Source organism: Trichechus manatus, unplaced genomic scaffold (genome assembly GCF_000243295.1).
Source record: "Trichechus manatus latirostris isolate Lorelei unplaced genomic scaffold, TriManLat1.0 scaffold00026, whole genome shotgun sequence".
Taxonomy (NCBI): domain Eukaryota; kingdom Metazoa; phylum Chordata; class Mammalia; order Sirenia; family Trichechidae; genus Trichechus; species Trichechus manatus.
This window is the reverse complement of record NW_004443962.1, coordinates 22,438,657-22,458,972: the sequence shown is the minus strand read 5'-3', so window position 1 is coordinate 22,458,972 and position 20,316 is coordinate 22,438,657. Positions and strand designations below refer to the sequence as shown.

Sequence of the window (20,316 nt, the reverse complement as noted above, 5' to 3'; positions counted from 1 at the left end):
TGTCCAATCCCCAGCTGAATGGTGAACCCTGGGAGTGACTTCACCCCTGGGCTAAAAGGTGTCCAGGGGCCCTACTCTCAGGGTTTCTCCAGTCTCTTTCAGGCCAGTAAATCTGGTCTTTTTTTTGTGTTAGAATTTTGTTCTACATCCTTATCCAGCTCTGTCCAGGACCCTAAAAAGACTATCTTTTCCCCTATGTAACAGACTTTGGGCCTTTGCTGAAAATCAGGTGACCGTAGGTAGATGGCTTTACATCTGGGTTCTCAATTCTGTTCCGTTGGTCAATGTATCTGTCAGTGTACCAGTACCAGACAGTTTTGGCTACCGTAGCTGTGTAGTAGGTTCTGAGGTCAGATAGTGCTAGTCTTCCTGCTTGATTCTCCTTCTTCAATAGTGCTTTACTTACCCAGGGTCTCTTTCCTTTCCATATAAAGTTAATGATAAGTTTTTCCATCTCTTTAAAGAATGCTGTTAGTGCTTAGATCGGGATTGTATTGTATTTGTAGATTGCTTTGGGTAGAATTGACATTTTCACAATATTGAGTCTATCCATGAGCATGGAATTATTTAAGTCTCTTGTTTTCTTGCAGTAGTGTTTTGTAGTTTCCTTTGTATAGGTGTTTTATGTCCCTAACAAAACAACAACAACAACAAAACAAACCCATTGCCATCCATTCTGACTTACAGTGACCCTATAGGACAGAGTAGAACTGCGCCATAGGGTTTCCAAGGAGTGGCTCGTGATTTGAACTGCTGACCTTTTGTTTAGCAGCCCATAGCTTAACCAGTGCGCCAACAGGGCTCCATTACATCTCTGGTTAGATTTATTCCTAAGTATTTTGTTTTCTTAGGGGCTGTTATAAATGGTATTGATTCGGTGATTTCCTTGTCATAGTTTTCTTTATTGGTGTATAGGAATCCAGCTGATTTTTGCATGTTGATCTTGTATCCTGCTACTCTCCTGAATCTTTCTATTAGTTACAGTAATTTTCTTGTGGAGTCCTTTGGGTTCTCTATGTATACTACTGTATTATCCACAGATAGGGACAGTTTTACTTCTTTCTTACCAATTTGGACACCCTTTGTTTCTTTTTCTTGCCTTATTGCTCTAACTAGGACTTCAAGCACAATGTTAAATAAGACTAGTGATAAAGAGCATTGTTGTTTCGTTTCTGTTCTCAGGGGGAATGTTTTCAGCTTCTCTCCCTTAAGAATGATGTTGGCTGTTGGTTTTGCATAGATGCCCTTTGTTATGTTGAGGAATTTCCCTTCTATACCTATTTTATTGAGAGTTTTTATCAGGAATGTGTGTTGGACTTTATCAAATGTCTTTTCTGCGTTGATTCAGATGATCATGTGATTCTCTTCTCTTGTTTTATTTACGTGGTGGATTAATTTTATGTGGTGGATTAAGTTGATTGATTTTCTAATGTTGAACCATCCTTGCATACCTGATATGAATCCCACTGGGTTGAGCTGTATTATTGTTTTTAACATGATGCTGAATTCTATTGGCTAGAATTTTGTTGAGAATTTTTGCATCTATATTCCTGAGGGACCCCTGGTGGCACAGTGGTTAAGAGCTCGGCTGCTAACCAGAAAGTCACAGTTCGCTCCTTGGAAACCCTATGCGGCAGTTCTCCTCTGTCTCATAGGGTCACTATGAGTCAGAATCGACTCAACGGCAACAGTTTTTTTTCTTTTCTTTTTAAAAATTATATTCATGAGAGATAGTGGCCTATAATTTTCTTTTTTTGTGGTGCCTTTGTCTGGTTTTTGTATCAGTGTTATGCTGGCTTCATAGAATGAATTTGGAAGTATCCCTTCCTTTTCTGCGTTCGGAAATAGTTTGAGTAGTACTGGCGCAAGCTCTTCTCTGAATGTTTCGTAGAATTCTCCAGTGAAGCCATTTGGGCCAGGACTTTTTTTTGGTTGGGAGTTTTAAAAAAATTATTATTACCTTTTCAATCTCTTCTCTTTTTTATGAATTTGTTCAGATTTTCAAACTCAGTTTATGTTAGTTTAAGTAGGTAGTGTGTTTCTAGAAATTTGTCCATCTCCTCTAGGTTTTCAAATTTGTTGGAGTATAGTTTTTCATAGTATTCTGTTATGATCCTTTTTATTTCAGTTGGGTCTGTTATAATGTCCCCATTTCATTTCTTATTTGGGTTATTTGTGTCCTCTCCTATTTTATTTTGCTTTTTGTCAGTTTGGCCAATGGTTTGGCAATTTTTTTGATCTTTTCAAAAAACCAGCTTTTGGTTTTGTTGATTCTTTCTATTGTTTTTCTATTCTCTATTTCATTTATTTTTGCTCTGATCTTTATTATTTCTTTCCTTCTGTTGGCTGTGGGCTTCTTTTGCTGTTCTCTTTCTTTTTGTTCAAGTTGTATAGCCAATGTTTTTATTTTGTCCCATTCTTTTTTTGATGTGTGCATCTATTGCTGTAAATTGGCCTCTGAGCACTGCCTTTGCTGTGTCCCAAAGGTTTTGGTATGATGTGTTTTCATTCTCATTTGATTCTGGGAATTTTTTTATTCCATCTTTGATTTATCCTATTACTCCATGGTTTTTAAGCAAGGTGTTATTCAGTTTCCATGTATCTGATTTTTTTCCTTGCTCTTCCTGTTATTAATTTCTATTTTTATGCCATTGTGATCAGAGAAGATGTTTTGTATTATCTCAGTGTTTTGGACTTCGTTGAGGGCTGCTTTGTGGTCTAAGATGTGGTCTATTCTGGAGAATCTTCCATGTACATTGGAAAAGAATATATACTTCGCTGCTGTTGGATGAAGTGTTCTATATATGTCTATGAGGTCAAGTTGGTTGATTGTGGCCTTCAGATCTTGTCTTTGTTGAGTTTCTTTCTAGATGTTCTGTCCTTTACTGAAAATGGTGTGCTAAAGTCTCCTACTATTATTGTAGAACTATCAACTTATCTTTTCAGTGCTGTTAGAGTTTGTTTTATGTATTTTGGAACCCTGTCATTGGGTTCATAGATATTTATTATTGTTATGTCCTCATGGTGGATTGTCCCTTTAATCAGTATATAATCTCCTTCCTTGTTTTTAAGGTTGATTTTGTTTTAAAGTCTACTTTATCTGAGATTAGTTTTGCCATTCCTGCTCTTTTTTGGTTGCTCCTTGCTTTTATTTTTATTTTTTCCATCCTTTCATTTTTAATATATTTGTGTCTTTGTTTCTAAGATGTGTCTCTTGTAGACAGCATATTGATGGGTCTTTTTTTAATCCATTCTGTCACACTCTGTCTCTTTATGAGTGCCTTTAAATCATTTATGTTCCGTGTGATTGATAGGTGTGGGTTTATTGCTGTCATTCTGTAATGCTTTTTTTTTTTTTTGTGGTGCTGATGTTTTCTTTGTTCCTCTTTCTTTCCTGTGCTGAATTTCTTTTGTTTGTGGATTTTTTTTTCATTTCTGTAGATTTTGTGTTTACAGAAACCTTGTGTTTTTCTTCTTTGTTTTGATGGTAGGTTTGTTAACTTTCTTTGTGATTACCTTGAAATTTACCTCTATATTCCTAAGTTTAAACTTGTCTTTTATTACTTGATATCACCTTGACTTCCTCTCAATTTGAAAGTTCTATACCTACATCATTTATTCTCTCTTTTATCGTTCTGACATTGCTGTCATTTTCAGGTTGATCTCTCTGTTTCCCTATTGTAAATCTTTTAGTTTTGGTTTATTCTTGAGAGTTCATTACCTAGGATGATGTCTCTCTGATGTTGTCTTGCATCCTAGATTCATGTTGTTGTCTGATATTGATGGTTCTCTAACCAAAGGACTTCTTTTAATAATTCTTGTAGGTTTGTTTTAGTTTTTACATATTCCCTTAATTTCTGTTTATCTAAAAAACCAAACCCATTGCTGTTGCGTTGATTCTGACTCATAGTGACCCTATAGGACAGAGTAGAACTGCCCCATAGAGTTTCTAAGGGTTGCCTGGTGGATTCAAGCTACCAACCTGTTTTTTGGTTAAAAGCAGTAGCACTTAACCGCTATACCACCAGGGTTTTATCTGGAAATGTCCTAATTTAACCATCATACTTGAGCGAGAGCTATGCAGAATATATTATTCTTGGTTGACAATTTTTTTCTTTCAAGGTTTTATGTATATCATCCCACTGCCTTCTTGCCTGCATGGTTTCTGCCAAGTAATCAGAGCTTAGTCTTATTTTTTCCCCTTTGTATGTGACTTTTCATTTTCCTTGAACTGCTCTCAGGATTCTTTCTTTGTCTTTGATTTTAATGAGTGTGATTATGATATGTCTTGGTGATCTTCTTTTGAGGTCTATCTTATATGGGGTTTGTTGAGCTTCTTGCATGGTCAGCTTTTCATCTTTCATAATATTAAGGAAGTTTCCTATCAGCAAATCTTCAATGATCCTCTCTGTGTTTTCCATTTTCTCTCCCTGTTCTGGAACTCTGATTATATGCAAAATTTTGCTTTTGATTGTATCCCACATTGTTCTCAGGGTGTCTTCATTTTTCTTCATTCTTTTTCCTGATTTTTCCTCAAGCAAAGTGGTATCCAAGGGTTTGTCTTTAATTTCACTGATCCTGTCTTCCACTTTTTCAAATTTGCTCCTAAATCCTTGTATTGCACTGTTCATTTCTGAAATGTTGTTTATCTTTTGGGTTTCTAATCACTGTTTTTGTATGATTTCCAGTTGTTTGCTTATTTTGACACTTTGTTCCTGTATTATTTTCCTGAATTCCTCCATTGCTTTGTCTTTGTATTCCCTGGTTTTGTTTGTATTTTCCATGATTTTATCTATTTTCCTTATTTTTGTCGGTTTTCTTTCATCTCTTGGAGAGTCCTGAATATTAGAGTTTTGAATTCCCTGTCAGGTAATTCGTGTGCTTTTTTTCCTACCAGAAGATCACCTCATGTTTTATTTTGGTCACTTTCTGGAGCCGTCCTGTCCTTTTTTTTTTGAAATATGTTTTGATATTGTCTGCTGTCTTTGGGACATTCAGAAATTATTTTCTCATTTATTGATTATAGATTTGTTTGTTTCATCCAGCTTTTTTGTTTTATTTCGTTATGTCTGGGCAGGTGGGCTTGGCGTGCCTTGTTGCTTGCTTGTCCATGGGCTAATAATTCTCACCACCTTGTCCACGTGGGTCGGGGCGGTTGCTCAGCTATTGTGCAGCAGGATAGGTCCAGCAGGGGGTGGAGAGGGGTGGGGATGGGTCATTTGCAGCGTGTACTGGGGCCAATGGGGCAGGACAAGGGGAAGTGCAGGGTGGGGTCTGGTGGTCCACACCGGTGTTGCTCAGGGGTGGCACTTGGTGTGCAGTGATGATAGGCAGGATGGAAAGGAGAGGATGTGATTTGTAGAGCTAAGTGGGTGAGAGAAAGCAGAGAGAGAAACAGAAGCAAAAAAAAAAAAGCAAAATAAAATGAAGAAAAAAGTATATAAAATGGCCGTGTGGTAGGATTTGGTGAGTGGGTGTGGGGCAGACATGGCAAGGCTCTGTGCTGATGGTTCTCTAGCTAAGCAGTGCTGCTCAGCCTATTGAGAAGGGCTGTGGGTTGCACACAGGGCTAGGTGGGCAGGAGAAAGGTGAGGAAGGAAGGGTAAGAGAGAGAAGAAAAAACGACCAGAGAAACAAAATAACAATAACCAAAAATAAGTATGGTACTGGGAGAGCTAGCTGTTGGGGCAGGGTGGAATTGGGGTGGCAGTGAGCTGATATCTCTCTTGCCATGTGGTGTGGCATGACCCGTCAGGGAGGAGCAGCAGCAGTGCAGGGCATAGATGCGAGGGAGAAGGAAAAGAGACAAGGGAAACGATAAAGAAAAATAAAAAATATGACACTGAGGGAGCTGGCCTGCAGGGGCAGCGCAGACGGAGAGGCCATGTGCCAGAGGCTCTGTAGCCAAGTGGAAAGGACAGCCCATTGGGCATGGGGGGCAGTGCATGGGGCTAGGTGAATGGGAGAAAGGAAAGGAAAGAAGGGAGAGAGAGAGAAGAAACAACAAAAAAAGAAAAAAAAAAAAAACAAAAGCAAAACCAAACAAACGAAATGGTGCTGAGGGAGCCTGCTGGTTGGGGGGGCGGTGCAGACCTGGGGAGGCTGTGTGATGGTGGCTTTCTAGCAGAGTGGTGTGGCACAGCCCATCAAGAAGGGTCAGGGAAGGCACATGGGGCTAGCTGGGCTAGAGAAAGGAAAGAAAGGAAGGGAGAGAGAGATAAGAAATCCAAACAAACAAAATGGTGCTGAGGGAGCCTACCGGTGGGGTGACACAGACCTGGGGAGGCTGTGTGCTGGTGGCTTTCTAGCCGAGTGGAGTGGTGTGGCATATCCCACCAAGAAGAGGCAGGGACAGCACGCATGGCTAGCTGAGTAGGAGAAATGACAGGAAGGGATTGAGAGGGAAGAAACAAAAAGAAAGCAAAAAAAAAAAAAAAACCGAAAAAACAAACCCGTTGCTGTTGAGGCAATTCCGACTCAAAAAACAGGAAAAAAAAAAAAAAAAGCAACAAAAAAGATTAGCACTGAAGGAGCTGGCCAGTGTGAGCTGGGTGGACTTGGGTGGCAGTGAGCTGGTATCGCTCTGCCTGAGGGATCGTGGCCCACTGGAAAGTGGTGGAGGCCACGTAGAGGGAACAAGGGTGGGGGGGTGGGAAAGCGTGTATCTCTGGTTATCAGGTGCTCTGTGTCCTGTAGGGAGCTCTGTGAAGTTGCCTTCCTATATTCCCTGTTCACTGTTCTTGGAGTCCAAGATGGTGAATCTGGGTATGTTAGCTTGTTGCGGACCTCCACCCCATAGCTCTCCTCGCTTTCTGTTCTCTGTCAGTTTCTTATTCCATTGGGTGCTTGGTTGAGGTATTTATCCCTTCATTTGATGCTTAGGGTTCCAGGATTGATGTTTGTATCTGTTTTAATCAGTTTTACAGGTCTTTGCTGTAAAGGGATGGCATGATGCTTCTGTTTATAGTGCCATGTTGGCTCTGCCTCAAAATTTTTTTTATTATACAGATATTGCATATATTCATTGTAGAAAGTGTTGTCAATCAGAAAAACAATATTAGTTACTTCCCAATCCCACTACCCATAATATTTTGGCATAAATCCTTTCATTGATATATATGTAATCACACACACACAATACACACACACACATATGCACACACTAATACTTTTTACTTAATAGATCGTAGGAATATTTTTATGGGTGCTTAATATTTTGATAATCTAATGAATGACAGTTAGGCTTTATTAAGTCTTCATTATTTGTTGCCCACCATGCTAACCAGTTACATATATTATCTAATTAATTTTAATGGAGTTTTATGTATGCATGTATGTATTTATTTATACTTTGGTGATGGATGCACATGGTAAAAATTTTAATAGTGAAAAGCTAGTCTGTCTCTGAATTGTAATTCCTCAACCACTGTTATCCATTTCTTTTCATCCTTCCAGACAACTTAGTTACAATCTCTAATCGTCACCACAATGGTATAAAAACCAAACCCCTTGCTGTCAAGTCGATTTTGACTCATAGCAACCCTATAGGACAGAGTAGAACTGCCCCATAGACTTTCCAAGGCCATAATCTTTATGGAAGCAGATTGCCACATCTCTCTCCCATGGAGCAGCTGGTGGGTTCAAACTGCTGACCTTTCAATTAGCAGACAAGTGCTTAACCACTCCCCACCAGGGCTCCTGCAATGCTGTGAGGAATATATCATTTTCACTGCCATCTCATAGAAAGAAAAACTGGTGCGTAAGTGGATTCTTATTTGATCCCCCAGTGCCTTCCAGCCAGTTAATGATGGAGCTGAGTCTTGAACCAGTTTTGCTGAGTCCAGAGCCCATAGCCTTAGCCATTAGATACCCTGCCTTTCCCACCTTTATACCTTGTTTTCTCTCAAGGAGGGTCCAGTGATGGCCATCCAGGAACACTTTTCAGTGGTAGTCACTGGACAAAAATTTCTGTGCCTTTCTCAGCTCCCCTCTATCCGTAGTGCCCTGTGGCCACTCACTGATGAGGACTTGGCTGGCAGTGTTGGATTCGCAAGAAATACAACGGCCCAGGAATTGAGGAATTAGTGTCTGATCAAGGCCCACTCCTCACCAAAAAAAAACAAACCTGTTGCCGTCGAGTTGATTCCGACTCATAGCGACCTCAAATCACCTATTATTTATGTCCTTTTCTTCTGTTATCTGGTTTCAGAATCTGTGAACCCATGAGAACATTAATGTCCTTTGTTTCCACAAATAATCTCATGTTGGTGACGTTTAAATCTCCTTATATACAGAGGCTATCAGGAATCCGCGGATATTTTGAGATCATTCCAGAACAAAGTAAGTGTCCCCCAATTTAAAAAAGTCACCTTCAGAAATATTTGTTATGATCCTCTAGTCTTATCTTTCTTGATACTGTGCTGTAATACTAGTTGTGTTAGTCAGAGGCCCTGATCAGGGTCCAGTCAGAGGAGAGAGATCATACTTGTTGTTTCAGCAGAGAATTTAACGTAAATAACTGTTAACAGCATAAAGTTGTTAAGGAGGTAACTCAAAAGTCCAAAAGAGAACTGTAAGGTATCTGGGAACTGGAAAATGGAGGAAGCAGCTATCACTCCCAGGGCTGGGGGAACAAAGGGAAGAGATTGGAATTATTAACATTTCGAGCTTGTTGGATGGGTTCTGTGGAGTGAAACACAGGCCTCTGAGGAGGGGTTGCTGCCCGGCTGGTGCTGGCATCTCTGAGTTCAGAGGTGGGCACTCACAGATCTGGGACCCAGACCTTTGAGGAGGGTATGCCAGACAGCTAAGGCTAGTATCTTTGCCGTCCAGTTGATTCTGATTCATGGCAACCCCATGTGTGTCAGAGTAGAACTGTGCTCCACATAGTTTTCAATGGCTGATTTTTTAGAAGTAGATAGCCAGGCCATTCTGGGTGTACTCAAACCACCAACATTTCCATTAGCAGTCCAGCTCATTAAGCATTTGCACCACCCAGGCACTATGGTATCTTTAAGGTAGGTGAAATAAAGTGAAAGTTGGAAAAACTGCTACAAGAGCCAGCTCTGCTGAAGGAGGGAAGTGCAGCTGCAAGGTGAAGAAGTGTTGCTGGGTTGATGATCACAGGAATAGGAGACAGACAAGAAACATTCTCCCTCTGCCAGCCTTCTGGTCTCCCTTTAAACCCACACCTCATAGCAACCCTATAGGACGGAGTAGAACTGCCCCATAAAGTTTCGAAGGCTGTAATCTCTACAGAAGCAGGCTGCCATATCTTTCTCCTGCTTAACCACTGCGCCACCAGGGCTTCTAACCTCCCTTTAGCACTCCTATTGACAGAGCCTAACAGGAAGACAGAGGAGAAAAGGAGAAATGTGGTTTGCAGCATCACAGAGCGGAGTAGAGAAGGTTGGGCTTGGAGCTGAGAGACAATAGCTGAGAGACAATAGGCACACTACACTGTCTTTCCTGGATTCTCATTCATGAATGTGAGTGCTACCCTGGAAAGGTCTTGGTGAAGAAAGGCACTATAGTCTTTGGCACTGTGTTTTTCAAAAGTTTCCTGTAATATGTTACAAGTAGGGAATAAGCAAAATCCAGGGGATTAAATGCTTTTTTCCAGGTCAGACAGGGAGCAAAAAGGAACTTTCCTTTTATTCTTCTCTTTTTGAGTCACCTTGATAAAGTAAAACAACACAACACAAAACAAACCAGAAAGAGTTTTCACTGAGACTCTGGTCTGTTTGTAATGTTTGTTGCCTTTTGACTGGTCAAGTCTTATAGGTCGTATCTTGGGAACTTGTTAATGAGCCTCAACAAAGCCAAAGGAGTCAGGATGGGAGATGGAGTGAGAAGGGAAGAGGATTTGGCTTAAGTAGATGGTGACAGCTCTAGGTTCATCTACATTTTAGGGCAGCGGCTTAGATGTTTAGGTTTTCTCCTTCAGATTATTAGAAAACCAAATAAAAAATTGATTATTTATTGAAAAAATTGAACTAGATATCTGGGGCTGCTGGGTAGTAAATATCTCTAACTCAACAAGTTAAAATATGACTATCCCAGACATATTGTCGTAGAGTCTGTCCACTCATTCAACAAATATTTACTGAGCATCTACTATATCCCAGGTCTTGGGGAAATAGCAGTAAACAAAATTGACAAAAATCAATCTTCTCAAGGAATTCACATTCTAGCAGAATGATGACCATATTTAGATGTCTTTTTTAGACAGAACAGCATGCTGTGTATACTGGGCACATTTCTTCCACAATAAATATACACTTATTTGAACAACACAAGCTGAGAGGTTTTTTAAATTTTAAATTATTTTTTTAAAGAAAGGAATAACATCCTACAGATATTTTCGCTGAAATATATGGCTTGAAAATAAATCTAAAATCTGAAAAGAAGGCTTTTTAGCTATACATCTGTAGAGTGCTTGTCTTATTACCTAGGTCTGCTGTAAAAAATACTACTAGTGGGTGGCTTTACAGAACCAAAATTTACCTTCTCACAGTTTTGGAGGCTAGAAGTCCAAATCAGGGCATTGGCAGTAGTGGAAGTTCCTTCTTGTCTGTAGCCCTTGACATTCCTCGGCTTTCCTTGGCTTGCAGATGGTTCCCCCGCTCTGTGTGTGTCTGCCTATTCTGTTATTTTTATAAGGCACCTCTCAGAAGGGATTAGGTCTAGGACCCACTCTCCTCATGTATGACCTCATTAACATGGCAAAACAAACCTTATTTCCAAACAGGGTCATATTGACAAGTACAGAGGTTAAGACTTCAACATATATTTTGGGGGAACGCAATGCAATCCATAACAGTGCTATTTCTTTCTTTAAAAGAAATTAAAGTCCAAAAGATCTATAAGCACGTTGGTCAAGGAATTGTACATTTGTAGCTGAAGACGTGTATGTAGTGTATTTGCCATCATCTCACAACTGTGAATCACGTGTGTTACTGGATGTTTTTTTCAGAATGTGAAAACACAGTGTTGGTCAAAGAAATCACTGGCTTTGAAGGGAAAATTTCAAGTCCATATTACCCAAGTCACTATCCTCCGAAATGCAAGTGTACCTGGAAATTTCAGGTAGCTGAGTCTTACCTGTATCTTAGAAAAATATTATCTTATTCTTAGTAGCAATATATTTTTGAATTTAATTATCTTTATTTTTTAAATTACAAAAAGAACATTAGCTAATTTTATAAAATTTAAACCTTATTGAAATAACATTTCAATAAGGTATTGAAATTTATTACCTAGAACATTAAATTTCCCTGTAATTTCAACCTTCTTCCCACAAATCAACTGATGTTAGCAGAGTGAGGCTCATTTTTCCAATTTATTATTTTATTTTGTATTAAAAATGCAAAGACACTGTTTCAGAGATCAAATAATTTATTACTTTATTATGATAGAGCTTAATCACCAATTTTTATTACTTCCTCGTTATGATAATAAGAATAATAAAGAACTAATAAATTAGATTGTTGTGTTTAGCTGCCACCGAGTTGATTCAGACTCATAGCAACCCCATAAGACAGAGTAGAACTGTCCCGTAGGGTTTCCTAGGCTGTAATCTTTACAGAGGCAGATTGCCAGGTCTTTTTGCCTTCAGAGTGGGTTCCAACCTCCAACTTTTTGGTTAGCAGCTGAGCACTTAACCATTGTACCACCAGGGCTCCTTATAAATTGGATTAGGCAATATATATTTCAATTGTATAAGCAAACCAGAGTGAAGATTTATATAAATACCTACTGCTCCTTCTGGTGCTAATTAGGCTTCCATGCTTTTTTTTTTTCTTTGTAATCTTAGAATGAAGACTATTTTTCTGACTGTACTATAACATGGAGATAGGATAAGATGTCACCTTTGTTCTTTAGCATATCTGTATAAAATCATTATTATGTTGTATAGAAATTAGGGATAAGGGAAAGCAGTATATAGTTTGCATTCATTCAACATGTAATTGTTGAATGCTCGCCACGTGCCAGACACTATTCCAGATACTGGGGATCCATGAGATCAGACCAAAAAAAAAAAATCCCTGCTCTCATGGAGCTCACATTCCAGCAGGGGAGACAGGTGACAAACAAGTAACTAAAAAACATGTAGCATGTCACATGGTGATGCTGTGTAAGCTTTCACCTAAAATACAATAAAATATTTTAAAAAAAGTTAATGGAAGACTCATGCAACTGAAGTTTACACAGCAAATTGGCTTCCCATTTAACAATTTGTATACAAATTGTTCCTTGACATTGGTAACAATTTTCACAATGTGTCAGCATTCTCATCATTTCCATTCTGTTTGCTCTGTTTCCATTGATCTAGCTTCCCTGCCCCTCCTTGCTTTCTCATCTTTGCTTTTGGGTAAATGTTGACCGTTTGGTCTCCTATAGTTAATTGTTGAACGCAGCACATTCCTCACAGTGATATTGTTTATTTTATAAGCCAATCTATTATTTGGCTAAACGGAGACCTCTAGGAGTGTCTTCAGTTCCAAGTTAAAAGGGCATTTTAGGGTGATAGTTTTGGGGTTTCCCAAGCCTCTATCTCACTGCCAACTTCTTAAGGCAGCAGAAACTCAGGGCCTCAGGTGACTGGTGAGTCTAAGGGTGGAAAGAGGGAGAGAAGAGAAACTAAAAGAAAGATTGAGGAAAATAGAGGGAAAACCACAAAATCTCTGTCTTTTCAATCTGTCCAAAAAGCAGATTTATTTTATTGAGTTAATATGATATTCAGAACAAGAAGGACATGATTTCCAAAAGCTTGGTCAAATGTTTGAAATTTTTTGGAAATTAAAAAAAAAAAGTTAATTCCATGGTAACCCATGTAGACTTAAAAAGGAAATCTTAAATATAGCCATGATTAAATTTTAGTCAGATAAATGAATATTGGATCACGTTCTGTTTCGCTAGGGGTTGAGGGTTAGAAATTCTAAAGAGGAAGAAAGCTTCATAAGGAAAACAGCTCCCATTGTGGGGAGCAGAGGCTGGGAATGGGGAGACAGGAAGTACTGGAGACAAAGCTGGCAGGTGACGGCCCTTCTTGGAGGGAGAGTTTGTCCTCCTCAGTGAGGACATTCTCTGAGAGCTTTGAACACTGTGAGAGTATGCTTCCGCAATTGGAAATCAGTGTAAACCAATCATTTGTCATCTGTAAAATAGCCTTGAATTTATTAAAAACAATAAAGACTTAGATGACTTAAGTAACAAAAATATTTGCTCAAGTCAGGATAAAACTTTTTTTACACGTATTTGGTTCCTATCTTCCTCAACCCTTCTTAGTCCCTGGTCTTGTTTCCACATTTACCAATGAGCAGTTAATCCCCTTTGCAAACTCACTTTCAACTGAGTTTTTAAGGTCTTATTTATCTGAGAAGGATTAACTCTTGCTCGAGCTTAAAGTCCATCTGATTTCTTCACCCAAGTTCTCTTACCTATTCAACAAATGCTTATTAAAGTTTATGGGGTGCCAGGCACTGTAAGGACTCACAGGTATGTGTGCTACATAGGCAGGCCTCCTTTTGTTTGATCTCTTCTGATCAGACCTAGGGGTGACTCAGTAACTGTCTTCAGGGATTTGAACTGCTGACCTTTGGCTTAGCAGCCGAGCTGTTAAGCACTATTTCACCAGGGCTCTGCCTTCAGGGATACACAGGTATAATACAAGAGGATGCTGATTCATTTCTCCTTTATCTAAAGAATCTGAGTAATGCTTTAAATAAAACATGTCATTACTTTCATCGAAGTAGGAAAATACAGTCATTAACAACTGGACGTTTTCAAAGTCAACTCATTTAACCGGAGGAAACTGAAACCCGTAGATAATCTGATGTGTCTAACATCACTCAGGTTAGCCTGGGGCCTCACAGCTGCTCCCCAAGTACCAGGCTGCCCACTCTGCTCTCCAGCATGCTCTCCAGGGGAAGTGGTCTACCCCATCAAGTGCCATAGGGCACAAGCGGTCAAACACCCTTAAAACAATGGACAAGTTCTGAGTGAACCAAGAAGTCTTACATGAAAGTTGTCCTTTGATTGAAGCATTTTTCTGACTTAATGTTTGTCTTTCACAGACTCCTCTATCAGCTCTTGGCATAGCCCTGAAATTCCATAACTATTCAATAACTAAGAAGAGTTTGCAAGGCTGTGACCATGGATGGTGGGAAATTAATGAACACATGTAAGTGGTTTCCATACATGAGGAGTCTGATGAAAGGCCTTCCCCAGAGGTTCACAGCCTGGATTCTTTGTCCCCAAAGACTCAGCACTTTGCTATTTACTATTTACAGTTGAGGAAGCTGAGGGTCACAGGAGTTAAGTAACTTCCTGAAAGTCACTCAGCTAGCAAGTAATTGATCCAGTCCCTGCTCCGACACTGCTCTATGCTGTTGGGATATGGATGTGTACATTCTACACTTTACAAAATAAGTAAAGTATTTCAAATCATGGAGCCATGGGGGAAAATAGTAAATAGGGATACTAGTAATGCAAAAGTTAGAAACCATTAGCCAATTCTATGCAGCAGAAAACCAAAACCAAACCAAACCAAACCAGTTACCAGTAAGTTGATTCTGACTCATGGCAACCCCATGTATTGCAGAGTAGACCAGTGCTCATTAAGGTTTTCAGGCTTTAAACTTTCAGAAGCAGATCACCAGTTCTTTCTTCTGAAATGCCTTGGATGGTGGATAGGTGGGGTCAAACCACCATCCTTTTGGTTTGCAGCCAAGCCTTAACTGTTTGCACCACCTAGGGACAGCTCTGTGTAGTAGAGAGAGGCCCAATTGGCTTGGTTGGATCCCCAACCTGGGACATGAGTTGAGGCTGATCAGAAAGAGACAGAGATATCTACGTGTCTGGGCTTCCAGAATTGACCTAACTGGTCCTCACTCTCACTCTTACATTATTTCCTAGTTGTTGTTATTTATTTGCCCTCAAAGCTTATTTTGGTTATCTAGTGTTGCCGTAACAGAAATACCACAAGTGGATGGCTTTAACAAAGAGAAATTTATTCTCTCACAGTCTAGTAGGCTACAAGTCCAAATTCAGGGCGTCAGCTCCAGGGGGAAGGCTTTTTCTCTCTGTCCACTCTGGAGGAAGGTCCTTTTCATCAATCTTCCTTTGGTCAAGGAAATTTTCAGCTCAGAAACCTCTGGTGCAAAGGACGTGCTCTGCTCCTGGTGCTGCATTCTCGGTGGTATGAAGTCCCCAAACATCTCTGCTCCCTTCTCTCTTTTATATTTCAAAAGAGATTGGCTTAAGACACTATCTGATCTTGTGGATCTCATCAATATAACTGCCACTCTAATCCATCTTATTACATACTAATCCATCTTATTACATAGTGATAGGATTTATAACACATAGGGAAATCACATCAGATGACAAAATGGTAGACAATCATACAATACTAGGAATCATGACCTAGCCAAGTTGGCAAATATTTTTGAGAGACACAATTCAACCCATGACAAAGCTATAATAGATACTTTATCCTACAATAAAGGAAGCTCTGCCTTGGTAGTGGAATAGTCTATTGGTTCACTTTTGAATAAGAATCCTTGTGAGATTAAAGGATCTGCCTGCTAATTCTTTGTTCATTGCTACTCCATGAATGAGACCTTTCCTTTCTAAATGATTTTCCAGAACAATCTCCTTTCATTTCCTTTAGATATTTAGATGATTCTGTCTTCATTGGAAACCCTGGTGGTGTAGTGGTTAAGAGCTACAGCTTTCGAATCCACCAGGTGCTGCTTGGAAACGGTATGGGGCAGTTCTACTCTGTCCTATAGGCTCACTATGAGTTGGAATCAACTCGATGGCAATGGGTTTTTTTTTGGTTTTGTCTTCATTGGAATAGGCCTTATCTTATTGAAAGGCATTCTTGGATCCATTATTAAGATATAACTCAGGACCACACTTATCTTTTTTGGAGTACTTTTGAATCAAGGGTCAGAAGCATTTTTTCTGATGTTGTTGTCATTTACAGATTAACCTCTCTGGTTCCCTCTTGTGAATCTCTTAGTTTTGATTAATCCTTGAAAGTTCATTACCTAGGTTGGTTTCTGGCTGATGTGGTCTTGCATCCTAGAGTCATGTTGTCGTTTGATGTTTTTTTGTTCCCTAACTGAAGGACTCCCTTTAATAATTCTTGTAAGTTTGGTTTGGTTTTTTACATATTCCTTAATTTCTGTTTATCTGGAAATGTCCTAATTTCACCGTTATATTTAAGTGAGTGTTTTGCAGGATCTATTATTCTTGGTTGGCTATTTTTTTCTTTCAATATTTCTATATGTCATCCTATTGTATTTTTGCCTGCATGGTTTCTACCAAGTAATCATAGTTTAGGCTTATCGTTTCCCCTCTGTATGTGACATTTCGTTTTTCTTGAGCTGCTCAGGATTCTTTCTTTGTCTTTGGTTTTAGCAAGTGTGATTATGATATGCCTTGGTGATTTTCTTTTGGGCTTTATCTTATATGGGGTTCATTGTTCAATGAACAATCAGTAATTATTTTCTTCATTTATTGATTGTAGATTTGTTTGGATGGTCAGCATTTCATCTTTCATATTAGGGAAGTTTTCTGTCAGCAATTCTTCAATGATCCTCTCTGTGTTTTCCATTTTCTCCCCTGTTCTGGAACTCTGATCATGCGCAGATTTTTGCTTTTGATTGTATCTCACATCATTCTCAGAGTTTCTTCATTTTTCTTCATCCTTTTCTCTGATTTTTCCTCAAACAAAATGGTATCCATATATTTGTCTTCAATTTCGCTGATCCTGTCTTCCATTGTTTCAAACCTGCTCTTCAAACCTTCTTTGACACTGTCCATTTCTGAAATCTTGTTGTTTGTCTTTTGGATTTCTAATTGCTGTTTTTGTATGATTTCTAATTGTGAATTTATTTTGACATTTTGTTCCTATATTATTTTTCTGAATTCTTCCATTGTTTTGTCTATATTTTCCATGATTTTTTCTGTGTTTTCTATGATTTTGTCTGTTGTTTCCTCATTTTTGTCTACTTTATCCTTCAACTCTTGGATAGCTCTGAATATTAGAGATTTGAATTCCCTATCAGGTAGTTCCAGTGTCTTTTCTTCTACTGGAAGGTCATCTAGTGTTTTATCTTGTAAGCCTATTGGAACCATCCTGTCCTTTTTTAAACACGTTTTGATATTGTCTGCTGTTTTCAGAACAATCAGTAATTATTTTCTTCATTTATCAATTGTAGATTTGTTTGTTTCATACTGCTTTTTTTTTATTTGGTTATGTCTGAGCAGGCAGCCTGGGCATTCTTTGTTGTTTGCTCTTATGTAGGCAGGATGCTTCTCACCACCTAGTCCAATGGACAAGGCCAGTTTCTCAGCTATGGTGCAGCAGAGCAGGTCCAGTGGAAGGGGAGGGGGTGGGCTGTGTCATTGTAGCATGTACTGGGGCCAACAAGGTGGGTCCAGGGGTCAGTGCAGGGTAGGTTCTGGCATACCATGACTGTGCTGCTCAATCATGTGATGCTCAGCACACAATGTAGATAGCAAGAGGGAGGAGGGAGATTCTTAAGTGTGGAGCTAAGTGGGTGTGAGAAAGAAGAGAAGGAGGAGAGAGGAACAGGAGCTAAAAAAAAAATGATGAGGTAGCCTGCCGTTGGAATGGTGCCAACCTGGGAAGCTTTGTGCCAGTGGCTTTTTACCCAGGTGGTGAGGCACAGCCCATCAAGAAGGGACAGATTTGGCAAATGAAGCTAGGTGGGCAGGAGAAAGGAAAGGAAGCATGGAAGAGAGAGATAAGAAACTAGATTTTAAAAAAAAGAGAGAGAAAGGCATACGTGGCTAGGTGTTTGGGAGAAAGAAAAGGAAGGAATGTAGAGAGAGACAAGAAACCAAGACAAAAGAAAGCCAGGTGGTTTGGAGGAAGGAGGGTAGAGAGAGACAAGAAACTGAGAAAAAAAAGAAGAAAGAAAAAAATGCCCCAAGTGAGCCCACTGGAAGTGGGTCCCCAGATGAGTGGCACTACACAGCCCATCTAGAAGGAGGAGAGATGCACACAGCTCCAGCTTTTCAGGATACGGGTAAGGAAGGAAGTAGAGAGAGACAAAAAAACGAGAAATAAAGAAGAAAGAAAGAAAAGAAAAAGAAAAAAAAACACCCCAAGGGAGCCCACTGGAAGCAGGTCCCCAGCCAAGTGGCATTGCACAGCCCTTCAAGAAGAAGTGGAGATGGCACATGGAGCCAAGTGTTCAGGATAAGGGTAAGAAAGGAAGGTAAAGAGAGACAAGAAACCATGAAAAGAAGAGAGAAAAAAAAATGCCCAAGGGAGTCCACTGGTGTGGTGGCGTGAACTGGGAAAGTGGCTCCCCAGCCTCATGGCACTGCACAGCCCATCTAGAAGGAGCAGAGATGACACACACAGTGCCAGGTGTTCAGGAGAAAAGAAAGGAAGGATGGTAGAGAGATACAAGAAATCAAGAAAAAAAAAAAAAAATCCCCAAGGGAGCCCACTGGCTTGGAGGCTCGGACCAGTGAAGTGGTTCCCCAGCTGAGTGACACTTCACAGCCTGTCAAAAAGGAGCGGAGATGGCACACCAAGCCAGGTGTTTGAGAGAAAGGAAGCTAAGGAGGTGAGAGAGAGAAGAAACCAAAGGAAGCTGAAAAAAGCAAAAAAGCAACAAAAGAATGTTACTGAAGGAGCCGGCTGGTGTGGGGGGCTGAATCCAAGCAGTAAGGAGCCAGTGCCTCCCCAGCCTAGCAACCACTGCCCACCAGGAAGCAGTGGAGGCCGAGCAAAGGGAAGAAGGGTGGGGGGTGGGAGAGTGTGTTTCGCTGGTTACCAGGTGTTCTGTCTCCTGCTGGGAGCTCCTTGAAGCTACCTTCCTGTATTCCCTGTCTGCTGTTCTTGGTGGCTGAGGAGTCCAAGATGGTGAATCTGTGCTGCATTAGCTGATAGGGGACCTGCACTCTGTATCTCTCCTCACTCTCTGTTCTCTGTCAGTTTCTTATTCCATTTGGTGTTTGGTTGAGTTCTTTATCTCTTCATTTGATGCTTAGGGTTCCAGGATTGACACTGGTCTCTGTTTTACTTAGTTTTTCAGGTCTTTGCTGTGAAGGGGTGGTGTGGTGCTTCTGTCTATAGTGCCAAGTTGGCTCTACCTTCTGATTTTTTTTTCCTTAGCCGTGAAATGGTATCAAAACCAAAACAAGATACCATTTTGGTTTTGATTTGCATCTCTCATGGCTAATGATGCTGAGCATCTTTTCATGTATTTGGTGGCCATTTGAATGTCCTCTTTGGTGAAATGTCTATTCAAGTCTTTTGCCTATTTTATGATTGGGTTATTTGTCTTTTTATTGTTAAGTTGTTGAAGTTTTAGATATATTTTGTTTATTAGAGTCTTGTCCCATATATGACTTCCAAAGATATTCTACCAGTTGGCATCTTGTTTATTCACTTTTTCAGTAAAACTTTTTTTTGCCTTTTTATTATTATTTTTATTGTGCTTTAGGTGAAATTTTACAGCTTAAGTTAATTTTATACAAAAATTTATACACATATTGTTTTGAGACATTAGTTTCAATCCCCACAATGTGACACACACTCCTCCTTTCCACTCCTGGTTCCCTGTGTCCATTCAACTGGTTCCTGTCCCCTCCTGCTTTCTCATCCTGCCTCCAAACAGGAGCTGCCCATTTGGTCTCCTTTATCTGATTGAACTAAGAAGCATACTCCTCACTTGTATTATATATTTTTTATAGTCTTTGTCTGAAGAGTAGGCTTTGGGAATGGTTTCAGTTCTGGGTTAACAGACCGTCTGAGGACCATAGTTTCAGGGGTTCCTACAGTCTCTGTCAGATCAAAAAGTCTGGTCTTTTTACATGAATTTTCATTCTGCTCCACACTTTTCCCCTGTTCCGTCCAGGACTCTCTGTTGCGTCCCCTGTTAGGGTTTTCATTGGTGATAGCCAGACACTATCTATTTCTGGTCTCAGTCTGGTGGAATCTCTGGTTCATGTGGACATTTAGACTCTTGGGCTAATATGTTCCTTGTGTCTTTGGTTTTCTTCATTTTCCTTTGCTCCAAGTTGGATGCGACCAATTGATGCATCTTACATGGTCGCTTGCAAACTTTTAAGACCCCAGATGCCACTTACCAAAGTAGGATGCAGAATATTTTCTTTCTTTCTTTCTTTTTTTAAATTGTACTTCAGGTGAAGGCTTACAGAGCAAATAGTTTCTCATGAAACAGTAGTACACATGTTGTTTTATGACATTGGTTAACAACCCCACAACATATCAACCCTCTAACTTCTCAACGTTTTTTT

General features: G+C 39.8%; 1 protein-coding gene across 1 annotated transcript in view; it reads left to right on the top strand.

Moving 5' to 3' along the window:
- Window positions 1-20,316, top strand: part of TMPRSS7 (transmembrane serine protease 7) — a 77,383-nt gene that overhangs the window by 31,327 nt on the left and 25,740 nt on the right. The window contains exons 8-10 of the mRNA XM_004373688.1: window positions 8,210-8,340; window positions 10,976-11,088; window positions 14,079-14,185. Coding sequence (XP_004373745.1) covers window positions 8,210-8,340; window positions 10,976-11,088; window positions 14,079-14,185 — 351 coding nt within the window. The remainder of the gene's footprint in view (window positions 1-8,209; window positions 8,341-10,975; window positions 11,089-14,078; window positions 14,186-20,316) is intronic.